Genomic DNA, 23,604 nt, shown 5'->3' with positions numbered 1-23,604 from the left:
TCTCGAACTCCTGACCTCAGGTGATCCACTTGCCTCGGCCTCCCAAAGTGCTGGGATTACAGGCATAAGCCACCCAAGCCCAGCCATTTACTGTCTTCTTTATCATCTCATTTTGATTTTTTTTTTTGAGACAGAGTCTCATTGTCACCCAGGTGGAGTGCAGTGGTGCCATCTTGGCTCACTGCAACCTCTGCCTCCCAGGTTCAAGCAATTCTGCTGCCTCAGCCTTCCAAGTAGCTGAGATTACAGATGCCCACCATCACACCTGGCTAATTTTTTTTTGTATTTTTAACAGAGACGGGATTTTACCATGTCAACCAGTCTGGTCTCGAACTCCTAGCCTCAAGTGACCTGCCTGTCTCAGCCTCCCAAGGAGCTGGGATTACAGGCGTGAGCCACTGCGCCCGATCTGTCATCTCATTTTGAATAACCTTTGGATTTGGGCTTTTGTTTTGAGTCTACCGTCCACAGAACTTTAGATCTTGTTTCTCCAAGGTCCTTTTTGGAGGAGGATGGGCTAGACAATGGAATTGGTGTTCTGTTTAGAAAGCAAACCAAGAGGGAGATTTTATCTTGTTACAAAAAAAAAAATAATTAAATTACAAAGCCTTGATTATAGGCCAGAATTAGGCTGGCATTTTACATATATTTAGCTTCTCATGTTTTTATGTGGGGGTGGTTTATAAAGTGAACCCACTTGTGTGGTTCAAATTGCCTCGCTGAGCCTTAGCGTGGATTTTGGTAGGGAAGTGAACGGAGAAGGGAAGTAACTTTCTAAGGTCAGCAGAGGCATTGGGAATGGGGTGACTGGTGGAAAAACATTTCTCAGATCAATGCCAGTCACCTGTTAAATTAGTTAATTTTAAAAAATCCTGTGCACAGTCACACATCTTCCAGTGAATGTAAATATTTATTGGGTTGTTTTTGGTAACGTAAGGAGACATAATTAGGAGAAGAATTCCCACTTAACAGAAAGCTTCGTCTATTTAGAGGACTCTTATGATGAATATATGTGGTTTTTAAATGCTTGTGGAACGACTCTCCAGGGGAAAAGCAAAAAGCAATTCAGTAACATTAGGAATTTCCTTAAGAGAAATCACTGTAGCCCCTGGTCTGTCCTACTGTCACTGTTCAAATTACAGTTTTATCCAGGTAGCCCTGGAATCCTATGTTAAGTGGTTAGAAAGTTCCTTTCATTTACATTGTGTTAGAAAAATAACTTTCCAAAAGACCTTCTGCTTTTGCCGTGAAGGGGGGCAAGTCTCCTGAAGAGCAGGGACAAATGGTAAAATAATAGTAAAATAACTGAAGCGTGCATTCTCAATTGCTTGTTAGGCATAAATTATTACTTGTGTAGGAAACAACCCTATGCAGGCCTCCTGCTCTGTTACTTTTTTTTGAGAAAGGGTGTTGCTCTGTTGCCCAGGGTGGAGTGCAGTGGCGTGATCTTGGCTCACTGAAACCTCCGCCTCCCAGGCTCAAGCGATTCTCCTGCCTCAGCCTCCCGAGTAGCTGGGATGACAGGCACACGTCACCATGCCCGGCTAATTTTTTGTATTTTTAGTAGAGACAGAGTCTCACCATGTTGGCCAGGTTGGTCTTGAACTGCTGACCTCAAGTGATCCACGCCCAAAGCCTGTGATTACAGGTGTGAGTCACTTCTGTTCCCTCCTTAAGGTCATGTTTACAAATAGTGTCCATTGGTTCAGGAGGGTACCAGCCTGTCATTGGTCTCGACATTAAAAGGATCCTTTCTGTTTCTCTGCCCTGAGCCTCTGGAAAATGATGTTCCCAAGCTTTAGCTGTGGCCTTTGTGACATGGGCACAAGGAAAAAGGGTTTCATGCTGGAGAGCCCCTCCGCTTATGTTAACCGGAGTCCATGGGGACAGCTGCTGCACAGTCTGCCCTCCTCATGCCCATTCCTAGAAGTGGGCATGGAGAGGCTTGTGACTAACTCCAAGCATTGTAGTGTTCCTGTCTTCCCTCCTCCCTTCACCTTCGCACATTGCCTGACACGCTGAGTCTGGGCAAAACCTCTCAGCAGCCCGGGGTCATTTCCGGGTTCTCACTCTGATAGGCAGATCAGAAATGTACACAACACCCAGAGAGAAAGCAGGGAAGTGAGTGACAATTGTGATGGAGGAGGACTTGGCTTCCATCTGTTTTTGTTTATTTCCACATCACATGGTGAAAGTTCTGGATCCAACTGACTGGGTGGCATCAGTTTCGGGGAGCTCTTTCTAAGAATATAGGTAAGGCTTGGCCCAGTGGAATTGGGAGAGGATTCAGTTCTTAGGGTCACTAGAAGATGAGGTCGGAGGGAGAGAGGGAGGGCCACCCAAAAGCACAATGTAAATGCTAAATTTTAACTTGGCAATTCTGTCAGGCAAGGGTTGCCATAATTTGTATTTTATATACAGTCCAGCACGCTATTAATACAAAGCAGATGTTGAATAATTGTGTGCACTGGTTAACTATAGGAAATTTGATTTAGGGAAATAGAGAAGAAGCATTTTGCAAGTGTCAAAAGAGGAATTTGTAAAAGGTGTCAGGACAGTGGCCTTCATAGTGTTTGGAGGGAACCCACTACGTTGTTATGTCCTAACTGTGGCCTCCTGGTTCTACAGTTGGCCCTTGCCAGATCAGACAGCAACCTGGCTATCCAAACTGTACCTACCCACCTTGGAACTGGATTTGAACTGAGAATACAGAATTTATAGCATGTAGTAAGGGACGCTTAATTTTCTTCTGCTTCAGCCTGAGTTTGTCACCGGCCTCATTTGGCATCCTCCTCTCTTGTCTTTGGCATGAGTCACTGGAGCGGTGTGGTTAAGAGCCCAGGCTCCAATTGGCTACGGGGTCAGATCCAGGTCCTTTCCCTTCCTCGCAGCAATGCGCCTCAGTCTCCTCATCTATTAAGTGGGTGAACAATGGTTCCCACCTTATGGAGCTGTTTAAAGGAATAAGTGAGATCATGTCTACAGCAGACTTAGCACTGGTCTGGCCCTTTGAACATGCTTAAAGCTGCTATTGCCTAGGTCCCTGGAGGGAGGTCTTTCTCTGGATGGTGTTATATAAGAGACTCTGGTCTTGAAAGCCACTTTCTAATTTTCTTTGGGCCTTCATTTCTTCACCTGTGAAGTGAACGGGTCAGGAGAGACCCCCTTCTGTCTCTGAAATGATACAAATGGAGGAAGGGAGTTTGTGTTAGCGGCAACTTCTGTTTGTCCACACTTTTCCTTTCTGCTCTTTGAGACATGATAATTGAGAACTGTGTCTTTTTAATTCCTTAAATTCAGAAGTGAGCTTTTGAGAGTCCTCAAAGGAAATCAACCTCAAGATAATTATTTTGCTCCTGACTGGTAATGGGAAAAACCTTCAAGAAAAATTCCTGCTTACAGACATCTCTCTCTCTCTTGCTCTTTTTTTTTTTTTTTGAGACAGAATATCACTCTGTTGCCCAGGCTGGAGGGCAGTGGCGCGATCTCGGCCCACTGCAACCTCTGCCTGCTGGGTTCAAGCGATTCTTATGCCTCAGCCTCCTGAGCAGCTGGGATCACAGGTGTACGCTACCATGACCTGTTAATTTTTGTATTTTTAGTAGAGACGGGGCTTCACTATGTTGGCCAGGCTAGTCTTGAACTCCTAACCTCAAGCAATCCACCCTCCTCAGTCTCCCAAAGTGCTGGGATTACAGGTGTGAGCCACTGTGCCTGGCCTAGACATTTCTCTTGATGTATTATGTCATTTGGGTGGCTGTGTACCCCTATAAGCTTGACCAATCACAAGGAAGTGGAAGCATGATTGGCATATTAAGCGCCCCTCCTCTTTCTTTAGAGGCTGTCTACTGAGTAGAGTGGCCAGCAAGAGGTCAGTCAGATACAAACTTCAGACAAGGTAGCCTTTTTTTTTTTTTTTTTTTTTTTTTTGAGATGGAGTCTTGCTCTGTCGCCCAGGCTGGAGTGCAGTGGCACAATCTTGGCCCACTGCAACCTCTGCCTCCCAGGTTCAAGCGATTCTCCTGCCTCAGCCCCCTCACCCAGGTAGCTGGGATTATAGGTGCACACCACCACACCCGGCTAATTTTTGTATTTTTAGTAGAGATGGGGTTTCACCATGTTGACCAGGCTGGTCTTGAACTCTTGACCTCAGGTGATTCACCCTCCTCAACCTCCCAAAAGTGCTGGGATTACAGGTGTGAGCCATCTCGCCCATCATCAAGGTAGCTTTTTAAAAGCTGAGACCTTTGGGAATGGAGTGATGCTGGGTGTGTGCGTGGGGTGGGGGGGGTTAGGGTGTATTTTGCTTGTTGTTTTTGTTGTAACTTTGAGAAGATTCTGAAAAATATGAGGGGAGTGATGGCTGGGCATGGTGGTTCACGCCTGTAATCCCAGCACTTTGAGAGGCTGAGGCTGGTGGATCACTTGAGGCCAGGAGCTCCAGACCAGCCTGGCCAACATGGTGAGACCCCCTCTACTAAAAATACAAAAATTAGCCATGGTAGCTGGGTGCTACCATGCCCACCTGTAATCCCAGCTACTCTGGTGGCTGAGGCACATGAATCGATTGAACCCAGGAGGTGGAGGTTGCAGTGAGCGAGATCGCACCACTGCACTCCAGCCTGGGCAACAGAGTGAGACTGTCTCAAAAAAAAGAGAGAAGAGTGAGGAAGGAAACTCAGAACAGATATGTTTCAGGAAAGAGCAAGTCGACTGGGATTTTTTCTATAGTGGGTGTGTAAATTTCAGACTTTAAAATCCACTCAGTAAAACTGACATCCCTGCTTACTCACTTTTGACGACTCTGCTAGAAGCCTCCCGAGTTTTGTTTACAAGGTATCCGGCACACAGCCTGCCTTCTTTGAAAGGCCAGGCCAGGACCAGCCTGCCTGTCCCTTCTGTTCTCACTGGATTTCGTGGCCAGTGGCCTGGATGTGACTAACAGATGGCCACTGCAGAGATAGTCACCTGATTTCGTGGCTTATTCTTGGGAAAGCCTCTGATGTTTTTACAGAAGGTTATCCATCCCTTGGTAAATCCTTCCCCTAATACAGATAGAGAAACTGAACAGGTACAGGTGCGCATATTTAGTGTTACCTTGGACAGGTGGATGATTTGTATGCCAAGTCCTCCTTAGCTTGTGTTTGCTATGGTTTTGATGCTTATAACAGCTTTGGTCGTTCTAGCTCATGGTCATGAGCTCTTTCAGAGAGGCTGCTGGCTTAAGTGCCCGGTAGAGTTTTTTTGAATGAATGAAGATCTATCCGGATTTCTAGCAACACTTTGCTTCAGGAGTGGGCTGCAGCTGGAGTGAGCGCTAGGAACCTTTGCAGCTTAAGAATTCAGAAACCCACACCTTCCCAGCCAGCCTAAGGGGAAGCCAGTCTCCTAGGAGAGCTGGGTTCTGGCCTGCGACGTCCTCCACCTTTCCGAGGTCGAGTCAGAAAGTGGTTTCTGTCCAAGGGAGTGGGGCGCCCACCTCAGGGCAGAGTCAGGGCGTTCTGACAACCCCCGTCAGGCGGCTCGAGTGGAACTCCCGCCTGCACTACTCGACCCTGCAAAGGCGAACCCGAGTGCCGGAGGTGCAGCGCCAGGAGGCCGACCCAGCCCAACCGCCCGCGTCGGGGGAGACTGGGCTCTCAGATCTTATCCAGGCCATTGGTCCTGCAGGCTCTGGGTCGGGAGTTCCCGGGTTCCCGGGTTCGTGCGCCTCAGGTCCTGGTCCTGGAGCGAGTGCAAACCCGGCAGCCCGTGTGCCTGCTGCCAGGGACCTGGGGACTCGCTCCTGGCGTCGCGTGCAGGGTCGTCCCCCACGGCCCGGACGTCCCCGGGCTTCCGCGAGACGCCCCACGGGACCACACAAAAGACCCCACCCCAGGCCGGGCGCGCATTTCCTGTTGCAGCGGTGGCGGCGTGCAGCCACCCATGTGCATCCCGCGGCGCGCGGGCCAGGCCGGGCCGGGCGGGGCGCGGGGCACGCCCCCAGGCAGCCCCAGTCCCCGCGCTCCGGCCGCGAGGGGCCGCCCTCGGCGGGCCCGCCCCCGTGTCACCGCAGGCCGGGCTCCCTTTGTGTGCGGCCCCAGCGCCGCGGCCGCGCCATTGGCCCGCCCGCCCGGGGGGCCAGCCCCTTCCTGGCTCGTCTCATGCATATGCATGAGCGCCCCGGCCCTCCCCCGCCGGCCCCTCCCCGCCCCCTCCCGCGCGGGCGTGCGAGGCGCGCGGCGCGGCTCCCTCCTCGCGGCAGCGGGAGCCCGAGCCCGAGCCCGAGCCCGAGCCCGAGCCAGGGCCAGCCGAGCCTGCTCCGGGCGGGCGGCGGCGGCGGCGGCGCCGCTCCAGCCATGTCAGCGCGCGCGAGCCTGGGCCCACCATGAGCCATGGCCATGTCCGTGAGCGCCGAGGACGACGACTATGAATCGGAGCCGGACCAGGTCGGCGGCCCGGGGTGGGGCTGAGGGAGGGACCCGCCGCACGACCTCCCGACCGCCTGTCTGACGCGCCGAGGGCGGCCGCGACGCCGCAGCCGCCGCGATGAGGAGAAAGTTTTGCCGCCGCTGCCGGCGGGGCGGCCGGGGCCGGGCCCCAGCGGGGCGTGGAGGAGCGCCGCAGGCCCGCAGCCGGCCCGGGCAGGGGGCGTGTGCGGCCGAGCGAGCGCGCTGGGGGCCATCGGGCACCGCGGGGACAATGTGGGCCGCCGGGCCTCGCCGTCGGGCGGGCCTGCCGGGCGCCGGCCACGGCCCGGGGCAAGTTGCCGGCGGCCGCGGGGCGCGCCGCGCCCTCCCCCGGCGCCCTAGCCCGCGGCCCACGCGCGTGCCGGCCGACCCGGGAGCACCGGGACCCCGCGGGCGCCGGCGCCTCCTGCCTCTGCGTTCGCAAAGTTGCGCCAGGACCCTCGGCCTCGGGGCTGGAGCGCTCCCGGGGCCCGTGGGCCCGACGACCCGAGCTTTTGTCTGGGCGCCGCGCGCCCGCCGCCCGCCGTGGGCAGACGGAGACAGGAAGGGGTGCGAGCCGCGGGCCGACGCGGGCCACCCGGAACCCGGGCGAGTCCTCACGGCAGCGGCGGCGGAGGAAGCCGCGACCCCAGATGGCAGGAGTTGGCCTCGGTGGATTCAGAAGGAAAAGCAACCTCTCTCGGGACCAGGGGGAGAAATCTATGTGTAAAACAAAGCCCTGGGTGTGTTTACGGCGTGAATTTACTCCGGGAAGGTTCGCGTTTAGGAAGAAGGCGAAGAAAGTTGAGGTTTTACGAAGGATAATCTGCAAAATATTACTTGGAACAGGACGCAGGCCAGGTAGACGTGTCCAAGGAATTAAGAATGGGATGGGTTGAGTTAGCATGTGGCATTGGACGGACTTGGGTGAATAAAATGCTTATTTATAATCGTGGTGGGGTAAAGGTGTTATGGAATGACCCAGCCAAAATGTGGTAACTTTTTTTTTTTTTTCATCATTAGGTGCAATTGAGGAAGTGCTCTATAGGCTGCGCTTAAATCGTATCATACGTAGTATTAAGTGGTTTTACCTAACAGGCAGTTGGTTTTTATTTTTTCAGCTTTGCTGGAGAATTTTCAGGCACGTGTGCCTTTTGAGGTGTTTGCTCAATGCTCTTTCGGATTGGATTAACCCAGGGACGATTCAAGTGCTTTTGGCTTGAACTTTTATCAAGTCAGTAGCCCTACATGTGAATGGCTCTCAAAGTCTTGTTCTATAGCTCACACTTCAATTCCTGCTTTGAAGGTTTTCAGTTCAGTTTGGGGTCTACTTAAACCTGTGACAGCTTGCCATTTCTGGGGCATTTGGTCATTCATTCGTAGGATGTCTGTATTCTGTGTCAGCTGGGCTTTGATGTCTCCACTGAGCTTTGGTGTTTCAGGATTGGGGTTCCTGTTAGCTGATTTTTGTTTGTTTTTTAAATTTGGTCACACCCTATGGCCTCTAGATACAATCTTTGACACTGCAAGACTTATTGTGTCTCTGGGTTAAAAACATGTTTTCGGGTCCTGCCACTCCTGAGAGAGACTTCTGTTAAGAGAGGACCTGTAGGCCGTGCGTGGTGGCGCAAACCTGTAGCACTTTGGGAGGCCAAGGCGGGTGCATCACTTGAGCTCAGGAGTTCGAGACCAGCCTGACCAACAAGGTGAAACCCTGTCTCTACTAAAAATACAAAAATGAGCCAGGCGTGGTGGCCGGTGCCTTTAATTCCAGCTAATCAGGAGGCTGAGGCAGGAGAATCACTTAAACCCAGGAGGCGAAGGTTGCCGTTGCAATGAGCCGAGATCGCGCCACTGCACACCAGCCTGAGCGACAAGAGCAAGACTCTGTCTCAAAAAAAAAAAAAACAAAAGAGGGGGACCTGTTTTCACTGTAGCCAAATTTTTTTTCTTCCTCCTCACATTGGTCAAGCTGATTGTGGTGTTTGTGGAGTCCTTAGCAACGACTTGAGGTTGTATTGTTCACTTTAAGATGATTTTTTTTTTTTTCCCACTCGGTGCATTCAGGGAGACGACATCCAAGCAAGGGCAGTGGGGGGCAGGTTTGTTTCATAGTCCCAACAGAGAAGGTGTTTGTCAGCTAAGGTACCCTGCAGTTGGGGGACACTCCCCTTGCCTCCCTGCATGCTTTCCTCAACAGTTTTCTCAGCCTGGGCCTGAGAAGAGTGGCTTCCTCCGAGGACCTCGAAGGCATTTGCATCTTCCAAAGCAGAGCCAGGGTCTCTGGAGCCTTCAGCTTGCGGGCTCCAGACCCAGCTCTTCTCAAAGTTTCTCTCTACCTCTGCCCCACCCTGCTGAATGGGTTTGGCACCAAAGGAGAAGGTCCTTCATGAGGAGAGGTTGCCAAGCCCTGGAGTGTGGATGAACAAGTAGACTTGCCTGCCTGCTGGATCAAAGGACCCCTCGGAGGGAGGCCCTGGTGGGAGGCTGCTGCTGCCGCCCGGTCCATCTCTGTAGCTGGTGTAGTCCTCACGCCCACCCCATCAGTTTTGGCTGCTTCGCCTTCCAAGCCTGTGCACGTCTCATCCCCACGTGAGACCTGTGGTGCAGCGCTGGCCTGTCTTCCCCATGCATTCCCTCAGCAGCCTGGGTTTCCCCAAGTGTCACAACCTGTGGGAGGAGTCAGGGGATGGGCCTGCGGCGAGTGAGCCGTGTTGGCGGGAGACCCCTTGTGCACTCTTTGCTGGTGTGCACCCTTGGTGAGACCTTCTCCCACAGACTTCATTTGCTTCTTTAGTACAAAATGTGTCAGAAAATTTTTCAGCTTGCTTTCCAAGTTGAAGAGGTGTCTCCTAAAGGAGGGCTTTTAGAATACTTCTTGTTCCATCTTGTTTTTTGTTTTGAGTCAGGGTCTTGCTCTGTCACCCAGGCTGGAGTACAGTGATATGATTATTGCTCACTGCAGTCTTGAACTCCCAGGCTCAGACAATCCTCCTGCCTCAGCCTCCCGAGTAGCCAGGACTACAGGCACGCATCACCACACTCAGCTACTAATTTTTTAATTTTTTATTTATATAGACATGGGGTCTTGATATGTTGCCCAGGCTGGTCTTGAACTTCTGGCCTCAAGTGATCCTCCCGCCTTGCTTGGCCTCCCAAAGTATTGGGATTACAGGCACGAGCCACTGTGCCTGGTCAGTTTTTATTATTTTCTCTTGAAGTGAAAAAAGCTTCTATTATTTTTTCTATAAAAATGACTACAGGCTGGGTGCAGTGGCTCATGCCGGTTATCCCAGCACTTCTGGGAGGCTGAGGCAGGTGGATGGCTTGAGCTCAGGTGTTTGGGACCAGCCTGGGCAACATGGTGAAGTCCCATCTACAAAAAAAGTACAAAAAGTAGCCAGGTACAGTGTCATGCACCTGTAGTCCCAACTACTCGGAGGCTGAGGTGGGAGGATTGCTTGAGTCCAGGAGTTAGAAGCTGCAGTGAGTAGTGATGGCCCCATTGCATTCAGCCTGGGTGTCAGAGTGAGATCCTTTCTCAAAAAAAATTTTTTTTTTTTTTTTTTTTTGAGACGGAGTCTTACTCTGTTGCCCAGGGTGGAGTGCAGTGGCCGGATCTCAGCTCACTGCAAGCTCCGCCTCCGGGGTTTACGCCATTCTCCTGCCTCAGCTTCCCGAGTAGGTGGGACTACAGGCGCCCGCCACCTCGCCCGGCTAGTTTTTTGTATTTTTTAGTAGAGACGGGGTTTCGCCGTGTTAGCCAGGATGGTCTCGATCTCCTGACCTCGTGATCCGCCCGTCTCGGCCTCCCAAAGTGCTGGGATTACAGGCTTGAGCCACCGCGCCCGGCCTCAAAAAATTTTTTAAAATAAAAATTAAAATGACTACAGCTTGTTGGAAAAAAATCAGGAAATTATGGAGAAGAAAATCTCTCAGAAATTTGTGTGGTCATAGAACCATTGTTACCAATTATAGCTATTTTATTTTACTTTAAGTTCTGGGATACATGTGCAGAACGTGCAGGTTTGTTACATACGTGTACATGTGCCATGGTGTTTGCTGCACCTGTCAACCCATCATCTAGGTTTTAAGCCCCACATACATTAGGTATTTGTCTCAATGCTTTTTTTTTTTTTAAACGGAGTCTCGCTCTGTTCCCCAGGCTGGAGTGCAGTGGTGCGATCTCAGCTCACTGCAACCTCCGCTTCCTGGGTTCAAGCGATTCTTCTGCCTCAACCTCCTGAGTGACTAGGACTACAGGTGCGTGCCACCATGGTCGGCTAATTTTTGTATTTTTAGTAGAGACGGAGTTTCACCATGTTGATCAGGTTGGTCTGGAACTCCTGACGTTGTGATCTGCCCACCTTGGCCTCCCAAAGTGCTGGAATTACAGGCATGAGCTACCGTGTGCCTGGGCTCTTTTTTTTTTTTTTTTTTTGAGACAGGGTCTCACTTTGTTACACAGGCTGGAATGCAGAGGCGCCATCACATCTGGCTAATTTTTGTATTTTTTGTAGAGATGGGGTTTTGCTATGTTGCCCAGGCTGGGCTCGAACTCCTGGGCTGAAATGAACTGCTGCCTCAGCCTCCCAAAGTGCTGGGGTTACAGGTGTGAGCCACCGCAGACCTGGCCTATAGTTTCTTAAACAGTGAAATTTTAAGACAGGGGTCTCTGAGCCTTCTTGAAAATGTATGCAAAAGTTTTGTTACTTTATGCCTAGATACATTTTTGGAGGAAGAGGTCTTTAGCTTTCCTCAGATTCTTCAGATGTCCTCACATCCCCTGGGCTTTCTGGTAGCTCTTGTGTTTTTAGTCTCTTGCTCCTTACTCTCTATGTATTAAAAAACCCAGAGCCCTCCCTGGAGTCTACAGGTGTGTGTTAAGGGGCCTGCAACACGGGTAAAATCCAGCTTTTCCTGGGCTGTCCATCATGCTTGCAAATTTGAGGACTGGAATAATATTGAGATAAATACGGCTGTGTCATGTGATACAGTGCAACATTAGCATGCACAAAGAAACTGGGGGGCCTGTGGCCTTCCCTTGTGGGGCTGTCAGTGTAACGTTATTTGGAGTACTTTAGCGGAAAACTTGGGACTAATTGTAAAAATATATAGCCACATTTTACTGTTTTTCTCACTTATCTTGACAGTTGAAACTCCTAACTGCTCCCTTCTTGAAACTTCCCTGGCTCTCGTGATGTCACAGCCTCCTACTGCTTGTCTGGCCTTTCTGGCCATTTCTCAGCAGGTTGCTTTTCCTTGCCTGCCCCTTGAATGTTTTCAGCCTTGAGGGTACTGTTGGAGGTTCTCTTTTCACTCTTCCATTTCCCCTGGACATCCTCATGGACTTAACTAGTTTAAGCACCTATGTAGTGTTGGTTCCCAGGTGTGTACCTTAGCTCTGGTTCCACCTGCTTGCTGGGCAGCACCTTCCTTGCATGTCCCATGGGCCCCTTAGATTCCACATGCCCACAACAGTCCTTGTTTCCTCCCCTCCCGAGCCCCCTTGTTGTTCTGTTGCTCAAGCCGGAAACCTCAAGAGTCCTCCAGAAGTCTGCTTGCATACCCCATGTTTAGCCAATCACCGGGTCTTCTAAAACTGGGTCCGCTTCTAAGGCTTCTCCTGAATCATCCCCTCCTCTTCATTCCTTCCATTCCTTCTGCTCCTGCCTTCATCATCTTCAGCTGATCTCCCTGTCTTTTGTCTTGCCCACTGCCCCAAAAATATCCACTCCTCTCACTGTTGCCAGAATACAGTCATGTTGTGAAGCCTTTAACTTACTCTGATGGGTCCAGTTCCCTACTGTGGTACACCAGGCCCTGCAGGATGAGGCTCCTGCCACTTCAGAGCTGTTTTCCAGCAGCTGTGTCGGGCTATTTGCAGTTCCTTGAATGTGTCATGCAGTTTCACATCTCTCTCTTGCTCTTCCTTCTGCCTAGAATATCCACTCTGTAACCCCACTCCCACCCCTGGCACGCAGGGTCCTGTCCTCCCTCTAAGACCCACCTTAGTCACCACCTCCTATGTTCCAGAGTGCTTTTTCCAGCCTCCCTTACCCATGATATGAGGCATCTCTTCTGGGTTAGCATGCCAGGGTCCAGGCTTTAGAGCCACTGCCTGGGTCTGTATCTCAGCTTTCTCATTCATTGATAGTATGACATTGGGTGGATGACTTAACTGTGCCATGCCTCAGTTTCCTCACTTGTAGATGGAGATAATAGTAATTCCTTCCTCATAGATTATTGATACAGAGTGGTGGCTCATGCCGGTAATCCTAGAGCTTTGGGAGCCTGAGGTGGTAGGATTGCTTGAGGCTAGGAGACCAAGACCAGCCTGGGTTACATAGCAAGACCCCATCCCTACCAGAAAAACAAAAAAGATTGTTTATACAAATATTGATGAGTGACTAGCACTTAAGTGTTACCTTTTGGCCAGGTTCAGGGGGTCACACCTGTAATCCTAGCACTTTGGGAGGCCAAGTCGGTCGGGTCACTTGAACCCAGAAGATCGAGACCAGCTTATGTGACATAGTGGGACTCCATCTCTCAAAAAAAAAAAAAAATAAGAAGAAAAATTAGCTAGTGTGGTCGCACACGCCTGTATCTCGGCTACTTATGAGGCTGACGTGGGAGGATCACCTGAGTCCTGTGAAGTCGAGGCTGTGGTTAGCTGAGATCGCACCACTGCACTCCAGCCTGGGTGACAGAGCGAGACCCTGTCTCAAAAACAGCTCTGCCACTGGAGTGCAGTGGCACAATCTCGGCTTACTGGGACCTCCACCTCTTGGTTCAAGAGATTCTCCTGCCTAAACCTAGATGTTAGTTTTTAATGTCATCATAATGATGTTGCATTGCATTTATGTAGTTGCATGTCTTTCTCCTTCCAGAGTGTAATGCCTTTCAGACTAGGGAACACATTTTACTCATTTCTGTAGTCCCAGCACTTAGCATCAAATCAGATACATAATTCACAGCCAGGAAACACTTGGGTGGGTGGATGTGTGAATTAGGGGGTTAATGAATGAGTCTCCAGTGCAAATTATATACTCTATTAGTTAGTGATGTTAAGCATCTTTTCATGTGCTTACTGGCCATTTGTAGATCTTTTTTGGAGAAATAGCTATTTAAATCCTTTGTCTATTTAAAAATTACCTATTCATCTCTTTATTATTGAGTTGTCGGAGTTCTTTGTATATTCTGAGTACTAACTGCTTGCTAGATACATGATTTACAAACATTTTCTCCCATTCTGTGGGCCTTTGCACATGATAGTGCCCTTTGAAGCACAAAAGTTTTTTTTGTTTGTTAGGTTTTTTTTTTTTTTATGAGACGGAGTTTTGCTCTTGTTGCCCAGGCTGGAGTGCAAAGGTGCGATCTTGGCTCACTGCAACCTCTGCCTCCCGGGTTCAAGCAATTCTCCTGCCTCAGCCTCCTGAGTAGCTTGGATTACAGGCATGTGCAACCATGCCTGGCTAATTTTGTAGTTTTAGTAGAGACAGGGTTTCTCCATGTTTGTCAGGCTGGTCTCGAACTCCCGACCTCAGGTGATCCTCCCGCCTTGGCCTCCCAAAGTGCTGGGATTACAGAGGTGAGCCACCACACCCAGCAAAAGTTTTTAATTTTGATGAAGTCTAATTTTTTTTTTTTTTTTGACACCTGTGCTTTTGGTTTCATATCGGAGAAACCCTTGCCTAATTCAAAGTCATGAAGATTTACACTTGTGTTTTCTTCTATGAGGTTTATAATTTTAGCTCTGTGTTTAAGTCTTTGATCCGTTTTTGAGTTAATTTGTATATGTGGTGTGAGGTAGGGGTCTACGTTTGTTCTTTTGCGTGTGGATAGCTATTTGTCCCAGCACCATACCTTGAAAAGACCATTCTTTACCCAACTGAATTGCCTTGGCATCCTTGTTAGAAATCATTTGGTCAAAATGTGAGTGTATTTCTGGACTCTCAATTCTGTTCCATTGATCTATAGGTCTGTCTTTTTGCCACTACCATCACAGTCTTTATTGTAGCTTCGTAGTGAGTTTTGAAATCAGAAAGTGAGCGTCTTTTTTTTTTTTTTTTGAGACGGAGTCTCGCTCTCTTGCCAGGCTGGAGGGCAGTGGCGTGATCTCAGCTCACTGCAACCTCCGCCTCCCAGGTTCAAGTGATTCTCCTGCCTCAGCCTCCCGAGTAGCTGGGACTACAGGCGTGCACCATCACGTCCAGCTAATTTTTGTACTTTCAGTAGAGACGGGGTTTCACCATGTTGACCAGGATGGTCTCAATCTCTTGACCTTGTGATCTGCCCACCTTGGCCACCCAAAGTGCTGGGATTACAGGTGTGAGCCACCACGTCTGGCCTTTTTAGACAGAGTTTCACTTGTTTCCCAGGCTGGAGTGCAGTGTCACAATCTTGGCTTTCTGTAACTTCCATCCCCTGGGTTCAAGTGATTCTACTGCCTCAGCCTCCCAAGTAGCTGGGATTATAGGTGTGCGCCACCACGCCTGGCTAATTTTGTATTTTTAGTAGGGATGGGGTTTCACCATGTTGGTCAGGCTGGTCTTAAACTTGTGATCTCAAGTGATCCACCTGCCTCGGCCTTCCAAAGTGCTGGGATTATAGGCGTGAGCCACCGCCCCACCCCTTACCCCCCACCCCCTTTTTTAGATTGTTTTGGCCATTCCAAGTCTCTTGCATTTTCATGAATTTTAGGATAGTGTGTCAATTTCTGCAGAAAAATCAGTTGGGTTTTTGTTTTGTTTGTTTTTTATTCTTGTTTTGTTTTTGAGACAAGGTCTCATTCTGTCACCCAGGTTGGATGCAGTGGCTTGATCTCAGCTCAGTGCAGCCTCTGCTTCCTGTGCTCAAGTGATTCTCCAGCTTCAGCCTCCTAAGTAGCTGGGACTACAGGTGTGTGACAGCACACTCACCTAGTCTTTTTATTTTTTTGGAGTCTTGCTTTGTTGGCCAGGCTGGTCTTGAACTCCTGGGCTCAAGTGATCCACCTGCCTTGGCCTCCCAAAGTGCTGAGATTATAGGTGTGAGCCACTGTGCCCAGCCCCAGTTGGGATTTTGCTTGGGGTCACATTGAGTCTGTTGATCACTTTGGGGAGTATAACTGATCATAGCAATATTAAATCTTCCAATTCATGAACATGGATGTCTTTCCTTTAATTTAGGTTAATCCAAGTAATTTTAATCACTATAATTTAGAGCTGAGGGATTGAGGAGGTTCTATCCATGCATTTTCTGGTGGATAGCATCTGGTAGACCAGAGGAACTCAAATATTGATGGGATGAATGAATAAACCTTGATAACATTCACTTAAAGGACGATGCTTTTGAGTTGCTGATGGAGAAGGGGTGTAGGAATACTAAGATATTTGTGTGTTGTGTGTGTATGTGTGCGTTCATGTTCCAGATTTTCCTAACCTTTCATAGTGTGTTGAGGATATGGTTCCTGGGCTGATAAAATCAACAAGTGGCCTTGGTGTTGGGGATGTTGGTTCGTAAATGAATGTCTGGGGATGCCATCACTTCCTTTGCTGGGACAGGGGTGTCCTACTCCTACTCTGTCCTAGAGTGGAAATTAGAATTGGTGTTTGAGGCCAGGCACAGTGACTCATGCCTGTAATGCCAGCACTTTGGGGAGGCTGAGGCGGGCAGATCACTTGAGGCCAGGAGTTTGAGACCAGCCTGGCCAACATGATGAAACACTATCTCTACTAAAAATACAAAAATTAGCTGGGCTTGGTGGTGCACACCTGTAATTCCAGCTATTCGGGAGGCTGAAGCACAAGAATTGCTTGAACCCGGGAGCCAGAGGTTACAGTGAGCCAAGATCACGCCACTGCACTCAGCCTGGGTGACAGAGTGAGACTCTGTCTCAAAAAAAAAAAAAAAGAATTGGCATTTGAAACTTTGGGTAGCACCCAAAAGATACCAAGACAGAGAAAGCTGTGTGCCAAAAGGAGACAGCTCTGGCTGACTCACCTTCCTTTTTATTCCATTTGCCCCTTTTTGTGTCACTGTTTTCTGTACTCTGCCATCACGTTTCCTGGTTGGGTCTGCAGAGTCCCAGTTGGACTTTTTAATGGAGGCCTCCGAGGTCTGTCTTACCTGTGGGTTTTTCAGTGGGATTCATTAGGATCTGGCGCCCTGTCGCTGAGCCAACTCTTGACGAGCCAGGCGGGGGCCACTGCCAGCGGCACAAGCCTTCCTGGCCTGATTTGGCAGCGGCTAGACAGGGCCTCATCAAGGTCTCGGGAGACCACAGCTTCTCACACCTCTTCTTTCGGGATGTTATCTGGTATGTGCTCTGTAATTTTCCCGGGTGTCCCAGCTGCTGCTGAGGTCCATGCAGGTTGTTTTCCATAGGTTGGATGAGAAGGTGCTTTGGATGGTGCAGGCAAATGGGCTTGTTTTGCAGTGACATAGGAGCTTCAAGACTCAGACTGGATTGGCCCAGCTTTTTAACTTGCCCAGACACTGTCCTCAGGGCAGGGAGGCCAGAGGTGCTCGGTGGCTGTTGATACCTGGTGTTCCTTTGAACTCCTGGAATTTTTTCAGTTTTTTCGCCAGAGAAGCTCGTCTTTAGACTCTCCGGCTCTGGAGGTCTGGTTTTGTCCTGGGAGGTGGCTCACACTGGCCACTTCACACCTGACTGGAGGCCTCAGACGCCGCCCACAGCATTGCCTGTGTTCCAGGTATTTGAGGAGTGAGCTGGTAACAGGGCACCTGTCCTTTGGAGGGGTAGAATCAGAAAGTGTTACTGTGGGCTGTGAAGACAGGGAGAAACGTTTTTGGGTTTCTGCTTCTCTGCACCTCTTGTTGGCACCCTTCGCACTAAGGCATGGTGGCACTAGCTGGGAAGCCCAGGAGCATGTGGCCATCCCAGTGGGTCTGCGGGCCCCTCGCTGCACTTTGCACATGCAGTTGCTGTGGTTTAGTGTGTTCAGAGCACGAATCTGGAGTCCACGCATCCTGCTGGTTCCATGACCATAGGCAAATTACTGGCTTCAGTTTCCTCATATGAAAAATGGGGACATGAAGGCATCCTCTACAGGGCTGTTACTGGGAAGGTTAGGTAATAACATCAGTAAATGATGGCCATGGTGACCACAGATGGGGGTGCTCGTTATCTCCGTCGTCAGCGCTGCCTTGCCTGGCCTTGGCTGCTCTCTGTCGGCTGCTCAGCTTCAGGTTCACAGTCTGCTCTGTGCCGTTCTCAAATCCAGAAAGCTCTGAAAACTGATCTTGTTTTACTTCTCACGTGGGCAGCCAGACCTGAGTTGGATGGACGTGCGCAGTGCTTGGTGGACTTGACCCCCCAAAGGTGCTAATCACAGTGGGACTATGCGAATATGTTGGGGGCACCCAGCCATCATTGTAAGGATGGGTTTCTTCATTTTCTTTGTTTTTTGAGACAGGGTCTTGCTCTGTGTCCTAGGCTGGAGTACAGTGGATGATCACAGCTCACTGCCACCTCAAACTCCTGGGCTCAAGCAATCCTCCCACCTCAGCCTTCTGAGTAGCTGGATCTACAGGTGCACACCACCATGCCCGACTAATTTTTAAAGTTTTTTGTAGGTCTCACTGTGTTGCCCAGGCTGGTGATGAACTCCTGACCTCAAGTGATGCTCCCACCTCAGCCCCCCAGTGTGCTGGGGTTACAGGCATGAGCCACTGTGCCTGGCGCCCTTTGCTGCTTTGGATGGTCCCTTTACCCAGGTGGCTGGTGGTGGCCTGCTTGTCTGTGGGCGACCCTGCAGTCAGCCCTGCAGTCCAGGGCTTGCCCTCCCTGTGACAAGGCCTCCGGCTGGACTGCCCCAAAGCAGAGGGCAGGCATGAGTGAGGGTCCTGAGCAGCTGGGGAAGAGCAGTGGGAGATGACGGTGGTAGAGCCAGGGAGCACTTCCCTTTCCTCTTTTGGGTTCACAGCAGGTTGAGCAGGATGGAGGCCCAGAGTCCCAGTGCTTCCTGAAGGGCCTCTCAGTCTGATGGGGGCCTCGAAGCTCCTTGAATGCTGCAGGAAGGTGAATCGGAGGAATGGATCTGCTTAGGTGTTGACAGCAAAGGGGTGGCACGTGAGGCCATGGGCTTTCTACAGGGACCACTGCACTGGAGAAGAAAGTTGGTGGTGGCGAGGCTATATTCGAGGAGAAAGGGAGGGCTGTTTTTCTTCCTATGCAGTTGGAAGTTTCTAGGAAGCCCCTAAGGTGCAGGGAGTTGGGTGTGTTGTGGGAGGGGTCCGTGTGATGTGGACCTTCTTCTCCATTGGAGTGGATGAATAGTAACAGCTCTTCTGGGACTGTGTGCTCCCAAACGTATGGGGTTTTGTTTGGGGATTCAAGTATGACAAGTCACTGAAATGAAGAGGGCGGGACTCTAGACCAAAGTGTGTTCAATTAGCTGTAAAGGGGCTTTAGGTGTTAGATGCCGGTTAGGTCAGCTGGTTTCCAGGGTGACCACGTGTCTCCCTGTTAGGGACTTCACCGTTTCTCAGCCACCCCGGCTTCTCCAGAAAGATGCCACAGACAAGAAAAGCTCTCCCATCCTTGTCCCTCCCACCGCAGGTCCAAGGTGGACAGTGTCCTCAGGAGCTAGCTTTGGGCTCCCCCGTAGATCCTCGGTCTGCAGGAGGCTCTGGGGCTGGGAACCAGAGGTCAGGGGCTATGACTGTCCCATTTTCCTGGCTTAGCTACTAGCCCAGCTCTCCTGTCTACCTACTGTCTCTCTTCTCTGAGTCCCAGGGAAGGGAGCATTTGGAACCCATCTAGGGAAGGTCTGAGTAGTCAGGGACCTGAAGGTTACTATCCTGTCCTCCCTGGGGTGGCTTTGGTTTGTTGAGTGCATTCTGCATGCCAGGCTGGTTCGTAGAGGTGCAGTGTTGGACAAGACACCTGTGGTGAGTGCCCCTCTGTGCCCCGTCTCAAAGGGAAGGACGGTACAGGAACAGGTGATTACCGTCGTGAGTGCTCTAACAGGATCCCTGGGAGGGGCCTTGAACCCAGTGCAGGTGGGCAGGAGGGGCTTCCAGAAGAAAGCAGCCTGTAAACTTGCCAGGCGGGATGAATGGGCATCAGCCAAGTGGCTTGGCGGGGTGGGGTTGGCCTTCCGGGCTGGGAGAACAGAGACCGATTGTGTGACCCCTTGCGGTCTTTCTTGGGGAGCAGACAGAGGTGGGAAAGGTGGGCAGGGTCCGAGCCTGTGGGTGCGGCCGTGGAAGGTCTCGAGCCGTGTGCTGTGGCAAGAAGCATGCACCCTCTGTCCTCCTCTCCTAGAGCTGCTATAACCGGTGGCTTAAAACAACGGGCCTTTCTTCTCTCCCAGTTCTGGAGGCCAGGAGTCTGAAGTCAAGGTGTGGGCTGGCGGGCGGGGCTGGCTTTGCGGGCTCTAGGGGAGGGTCCTTCCCCACGCCTCGAGCTCCTGGTATGTGCTGCCATCCTTGGCACTTACTGGCTTGTAGACAGGGCTCCAGTCTGTGGAAGGCCAGTGTCTTCACACACGTTCACTCCGTGCGTGTCCATCTCTATGTCCAAATGGCCCCCTTTCGTAAGGACACCAGTCATACTGGATTAGCGTTCACCTGAATTACCTCGTTTAACCTGACGGTCTCTGCAAAGCCTCCATCTCCAAATAAAGATCACACTCTGAGGCTTGGGGTTTAGAGCCCCCATCGTGTCTTTCTGGGATACACAGTTTGCTCCCTAATACCCTTTCCGGGGGTCTGGCGGTGCCTGCAGCCTCCCCATCTGACCAGTTCTGTCTGTTCCCCTGCAGAACCGGGCTGTGGGTCGGCCCAAGGGGAAGCTGGGCCCGGCCTCCGCGGTGAAGTTGGCCGCCAACCGGACAACGGCAGGAGCTCGGCGGCGCCGGACGCGATGCCGCAAGTGCGAGGCCTGCCTGCGGACCGAGTGCGGAGAGTGCCACTTCTGCAAGGACATGAAGAAGTTCGGGGGCCCCGGGCGCATGAAGCAGAGCTGCATCATGCGGCAGTGCATCGCGGTGAGTGCAGCCCCGGTCCAGCCCTGCGCTCGATCCAGGCCCCTGCGTGCCGGCCCGCGTGTCTGACAGCTGCTCGCTCTGGCCGCCCCTCCGCACACAGAGAAGCCGGGGCTGTGGACTGCCCGAGAGCTCTTCCTGTGGACGGGAAGGCGCCGGCCGCTTTGCAGGCTCAGGCCTCCTGCTCTTTCCCTCCCAGGGTGCCCAGGTACTTTGAAGTTGCTGCCATTAAAGATGACAAGCAGCCTGTCCTGTCTGTGACCCCGTTGCCAACATTACGGTCCAGTTGGTGATGGTTCTGGGCTCTTCCTTCCTCCCGGCCCTGCCTTCAGAGTCAGAAGTCTGGGTGGAAGGTCAGCGCCCCATCTCAGGGGGCTGCCCCCAACAAGGAGTGATTTATGGTGCCGAGGAACCGTGCCTGGGAGAGCCTGGCCTGCCCCTCCACACCGCCTGGCCTCAGCTCCAGCAGTGGCCCCGCGCCGCTGGTCTTGTACCCGGACCGGGCAGTGGACGTGGACTTCCGCAACGGGGCGAGGTCGCGGGGTTTGCCCTTGAATCGCCTTGTACACACCCACATGCTCTGCCTTCCCCAGGGCGCTGCTCCCTGGGGGCCGGCGATCCTCCCTGTGGAGGAGTCGTCTCCCAATCCCCGTGGAAAAGCAGGCTCGGCTGGAGGGACGGGATTCCTCGGCCTTGGTGCGCTCATCTACAGGCCCAGCCTGGCATAGGGTGAGCCCTTCCTCCTTGGCTGCCGATGCCCCCCAGGCCCAGACACCTCACCCATCTCCTTCCACGCATATTTCTTGTGTTTTGTTTTTTTAAATTGTGGTCAAAAAATACATTAATCATTTTTAAGTATGCAATACAGTAGTATTATCATATGCACGTTTTTGGGAAGCTGATCCCCAGAACTTTTTCATTTTGCAAAACTGAAACTGCATACCCATTGAAGCTCTACTCTCCTTTCCCCTCCCTCAGCCCCGGGCAACCACCATTCCACTTTCAGTTTCTAAGAGCTTGACTCCTCTCCGGACCTCATAGAAGTGGAATCATGCAGTAATTGGCTTTCTGTGATTGGATTGGCTTGTTTATAGCCCTGAGCATAATGTCCTCAGGGTTCATCCATGTTGAAGCATATGACAATTTCCTTTTTTTTTTTTTTAATGGCCAATTAATACTCTATTGTGTATTTGCACCAAATTTTCTTTTTTTTTTCTGAGACGGAGTCTCACTCTGTCGCCCAGGCTGGAGTGCAGCGGTGGAATTTTGGCTTACTACAACCTCTGCCTCCTGGGTTCAAGCAATTCTCCTGCCTCAGTCTCCCGAGTAGCTGGGATTACAGGCACCCGCCACCACATCGGGCTAATTTTAAAATTTTTAGTACAGGGCTTCATCATGTTGGCCAGGCTGGTCTCGAACTCTTGACCTCAGGTGATCCGCCCACCTTGGCCTCCAAGAGTGCTGGGATTATAGGCGTGAGCCACCGCGCCGGACCAAAATTTTCTTTATCCGTTCATCTGTTGATGGACGTATGGGTTGCTTTCACCTGTTGCCTATTGTGAATAGTGCTGCAGTGAACATCGGTGTGCAGATACCTCTTTGAGATCGTGTTTTGAATTCTTCTGGATATACAGTTGAACCTTGGAACAACACAAGGGTGGGGCACCACCTGACCCCTGTGCAGTTGAAAATCTGAGTGTAACTTTTGACTCCCCTAAAACTTAACTACTGTTAGCCTCTTGTTGACCAGAAGCCTTATCAGTAACAAAAACAGTCCATTAACACATATTTTATGTTATATGTATTATATACTGTATTCTCACAATAAAGTAAGCTAGAGAAAAGAAAATACTAAGATCATTAGGAAAATATATTTATCGTTCATTAAGTGGGAGTGGATCATCGTAAAGGTCTTCATGCTCATCATCTTCACATTGTGTAGACAGAGGAGGAGGGATTGGTCTTGCTGTCTCAGGGTGGCAGAGGCAGAAGAGATGAAGGAGGTAGAAGGGGGAGGCAGGAGACGCAGGCACACTCAGTATAACTTTTATTGAAAAAAAAATCCGCATATAAGTGAACCCACACAGTTCAATCCTGTGCTGTGTAAGGGCCAACTCCGTGCCCAGAAGTGGGCTTGCTGGGTCATATGATGATTCTATTTTTAGCTTTTTGAGGAACCTCTGTACTGTTGGCCACTGTGGCTGTGCCGTTTCACATTCCCACCACGGGTGCATGAAGGTTCCTGTTTCTCTCTCTCTCTCTTTTTTTTTTTTGAGACGGAGTCTTGCTCTGTTGCCCAGGCTGGAGTGCAGTGGTGTGATCTCGGCTCACTGCAAGCTCTGCCTCCTGGGTTCACGCTGTTCTCCGGCCTCGGCCTCCCGAGTAGCTGGGCGCCTACCACCATGCCCGGCTAATTTTTTGTATTTTTAGTAGAGACGGGGTTTCACCATGTTGGCTAGGATGGTCTCAATCTCCTGACCTTGTGAGCCGCCCACCTCGGCCTCCCAAAGTGCTGGGATTACAGGCGTGAGCCACCGCGCCCAGCGAAGGTTCCTATTTCTCTGCATCCCCATCAACATCTGTTATGTTATGGGCTTTTAGTTTGTTTGTTTTTAGTAGCCATCCTAATGTGTATGAGGTGACATCTCAGTGTAGTTTTTATTTACTTTTCCCTAATGCCTAGTGATGTTGAGCATCTTTCACCTTTCAGGTGCTTATTGGCTGTTTGTCTGTCTTCTTTGGAGAAATGTCTGAGTCCTTAGACCGTTTTTACACTGGTTTTCTTTTCTTTTTTGGAGAGTCTCACTCTTTTGCCCAGGCTAGAGTGCGATGGCGCAGTCTCAGCTCACTGCAACCTCTGCCTCCCGGGTTCAAGCAATTATCCTGCCTCAGCCTCCCAGGTAGCTGGGGTTACAGGCACGTACCACCACACTCAGCTAATTTTTGTGTTTTTGGTAGAGGCAGGGTTTCACTTTATTGACCAGGCTGGTCTCAAACCCCTGACCTCAGTTGATCACCGCCCCACCCCCGACCCCCGCCTTGGCCTCCCAAAATTCTGGGATTACAAGTGTGAGCCACTGCACCTGGCCTAAATCGGTTTTCTTTTGGGGGTTTTTGTTGTTGAGTTAGAGGAGTTCTAAATATGTTTTGGATATTAACCCTTATCAGGTCTCTGGTTTGCA

The 23,604-nt window shown here is 50.9% G+C and overlaps 1 protein-coding gene across 25 annotated transcripts in view; it reads left to right on the top strand.

Moving 5' to 3' along the window:
• KDM2B (lysine demethylase 2B) overlaps positions 1 to 23,604 on the top strand; it is a 156,519-nt gene that overhangs the window by 110,828 nt on the left and 22,087 nt on the right. For 24 of the 25 annotated variants that reach the window (XM_077955463.1, XM_077955461.1, XM_077955467.1 and 21 more), the window contains one exon: positions 20,201 to 20,425. In XM_077955463.1, coding sequence (XP_077811589.1) covers positions 20,201 to 20,425 — 225 coding nt within the window. Of the gene's footprint in view, positions 1 to 6,162; positions 6,429 to 20,200; positions 20,426 to 23,604 lie in introns of those variants that run through there. The other variant, XM_077955481.1, reaches the window with a different exon arrangement.

The sequence above is a fragment of the Macaca mulatta genome, chromosome 11, assembly GCF_049350105.2.
Source record: "Macaca mulatta isolate MMU2019108-1 chromosome 11, T2T-MMU8v2.0, whole genome shotgun sequence".
Taxonomy (NCBI): Eukaryota; Metazoa; Chordata; class Mammalia; order Primates; family Cercopithecidae; genus Macaca; species Macaca mulatta.
Note: the sequence above shows the minus strand (reverse complement) of the source record. Positions and strands in the feature narration are given on the sequence as shown.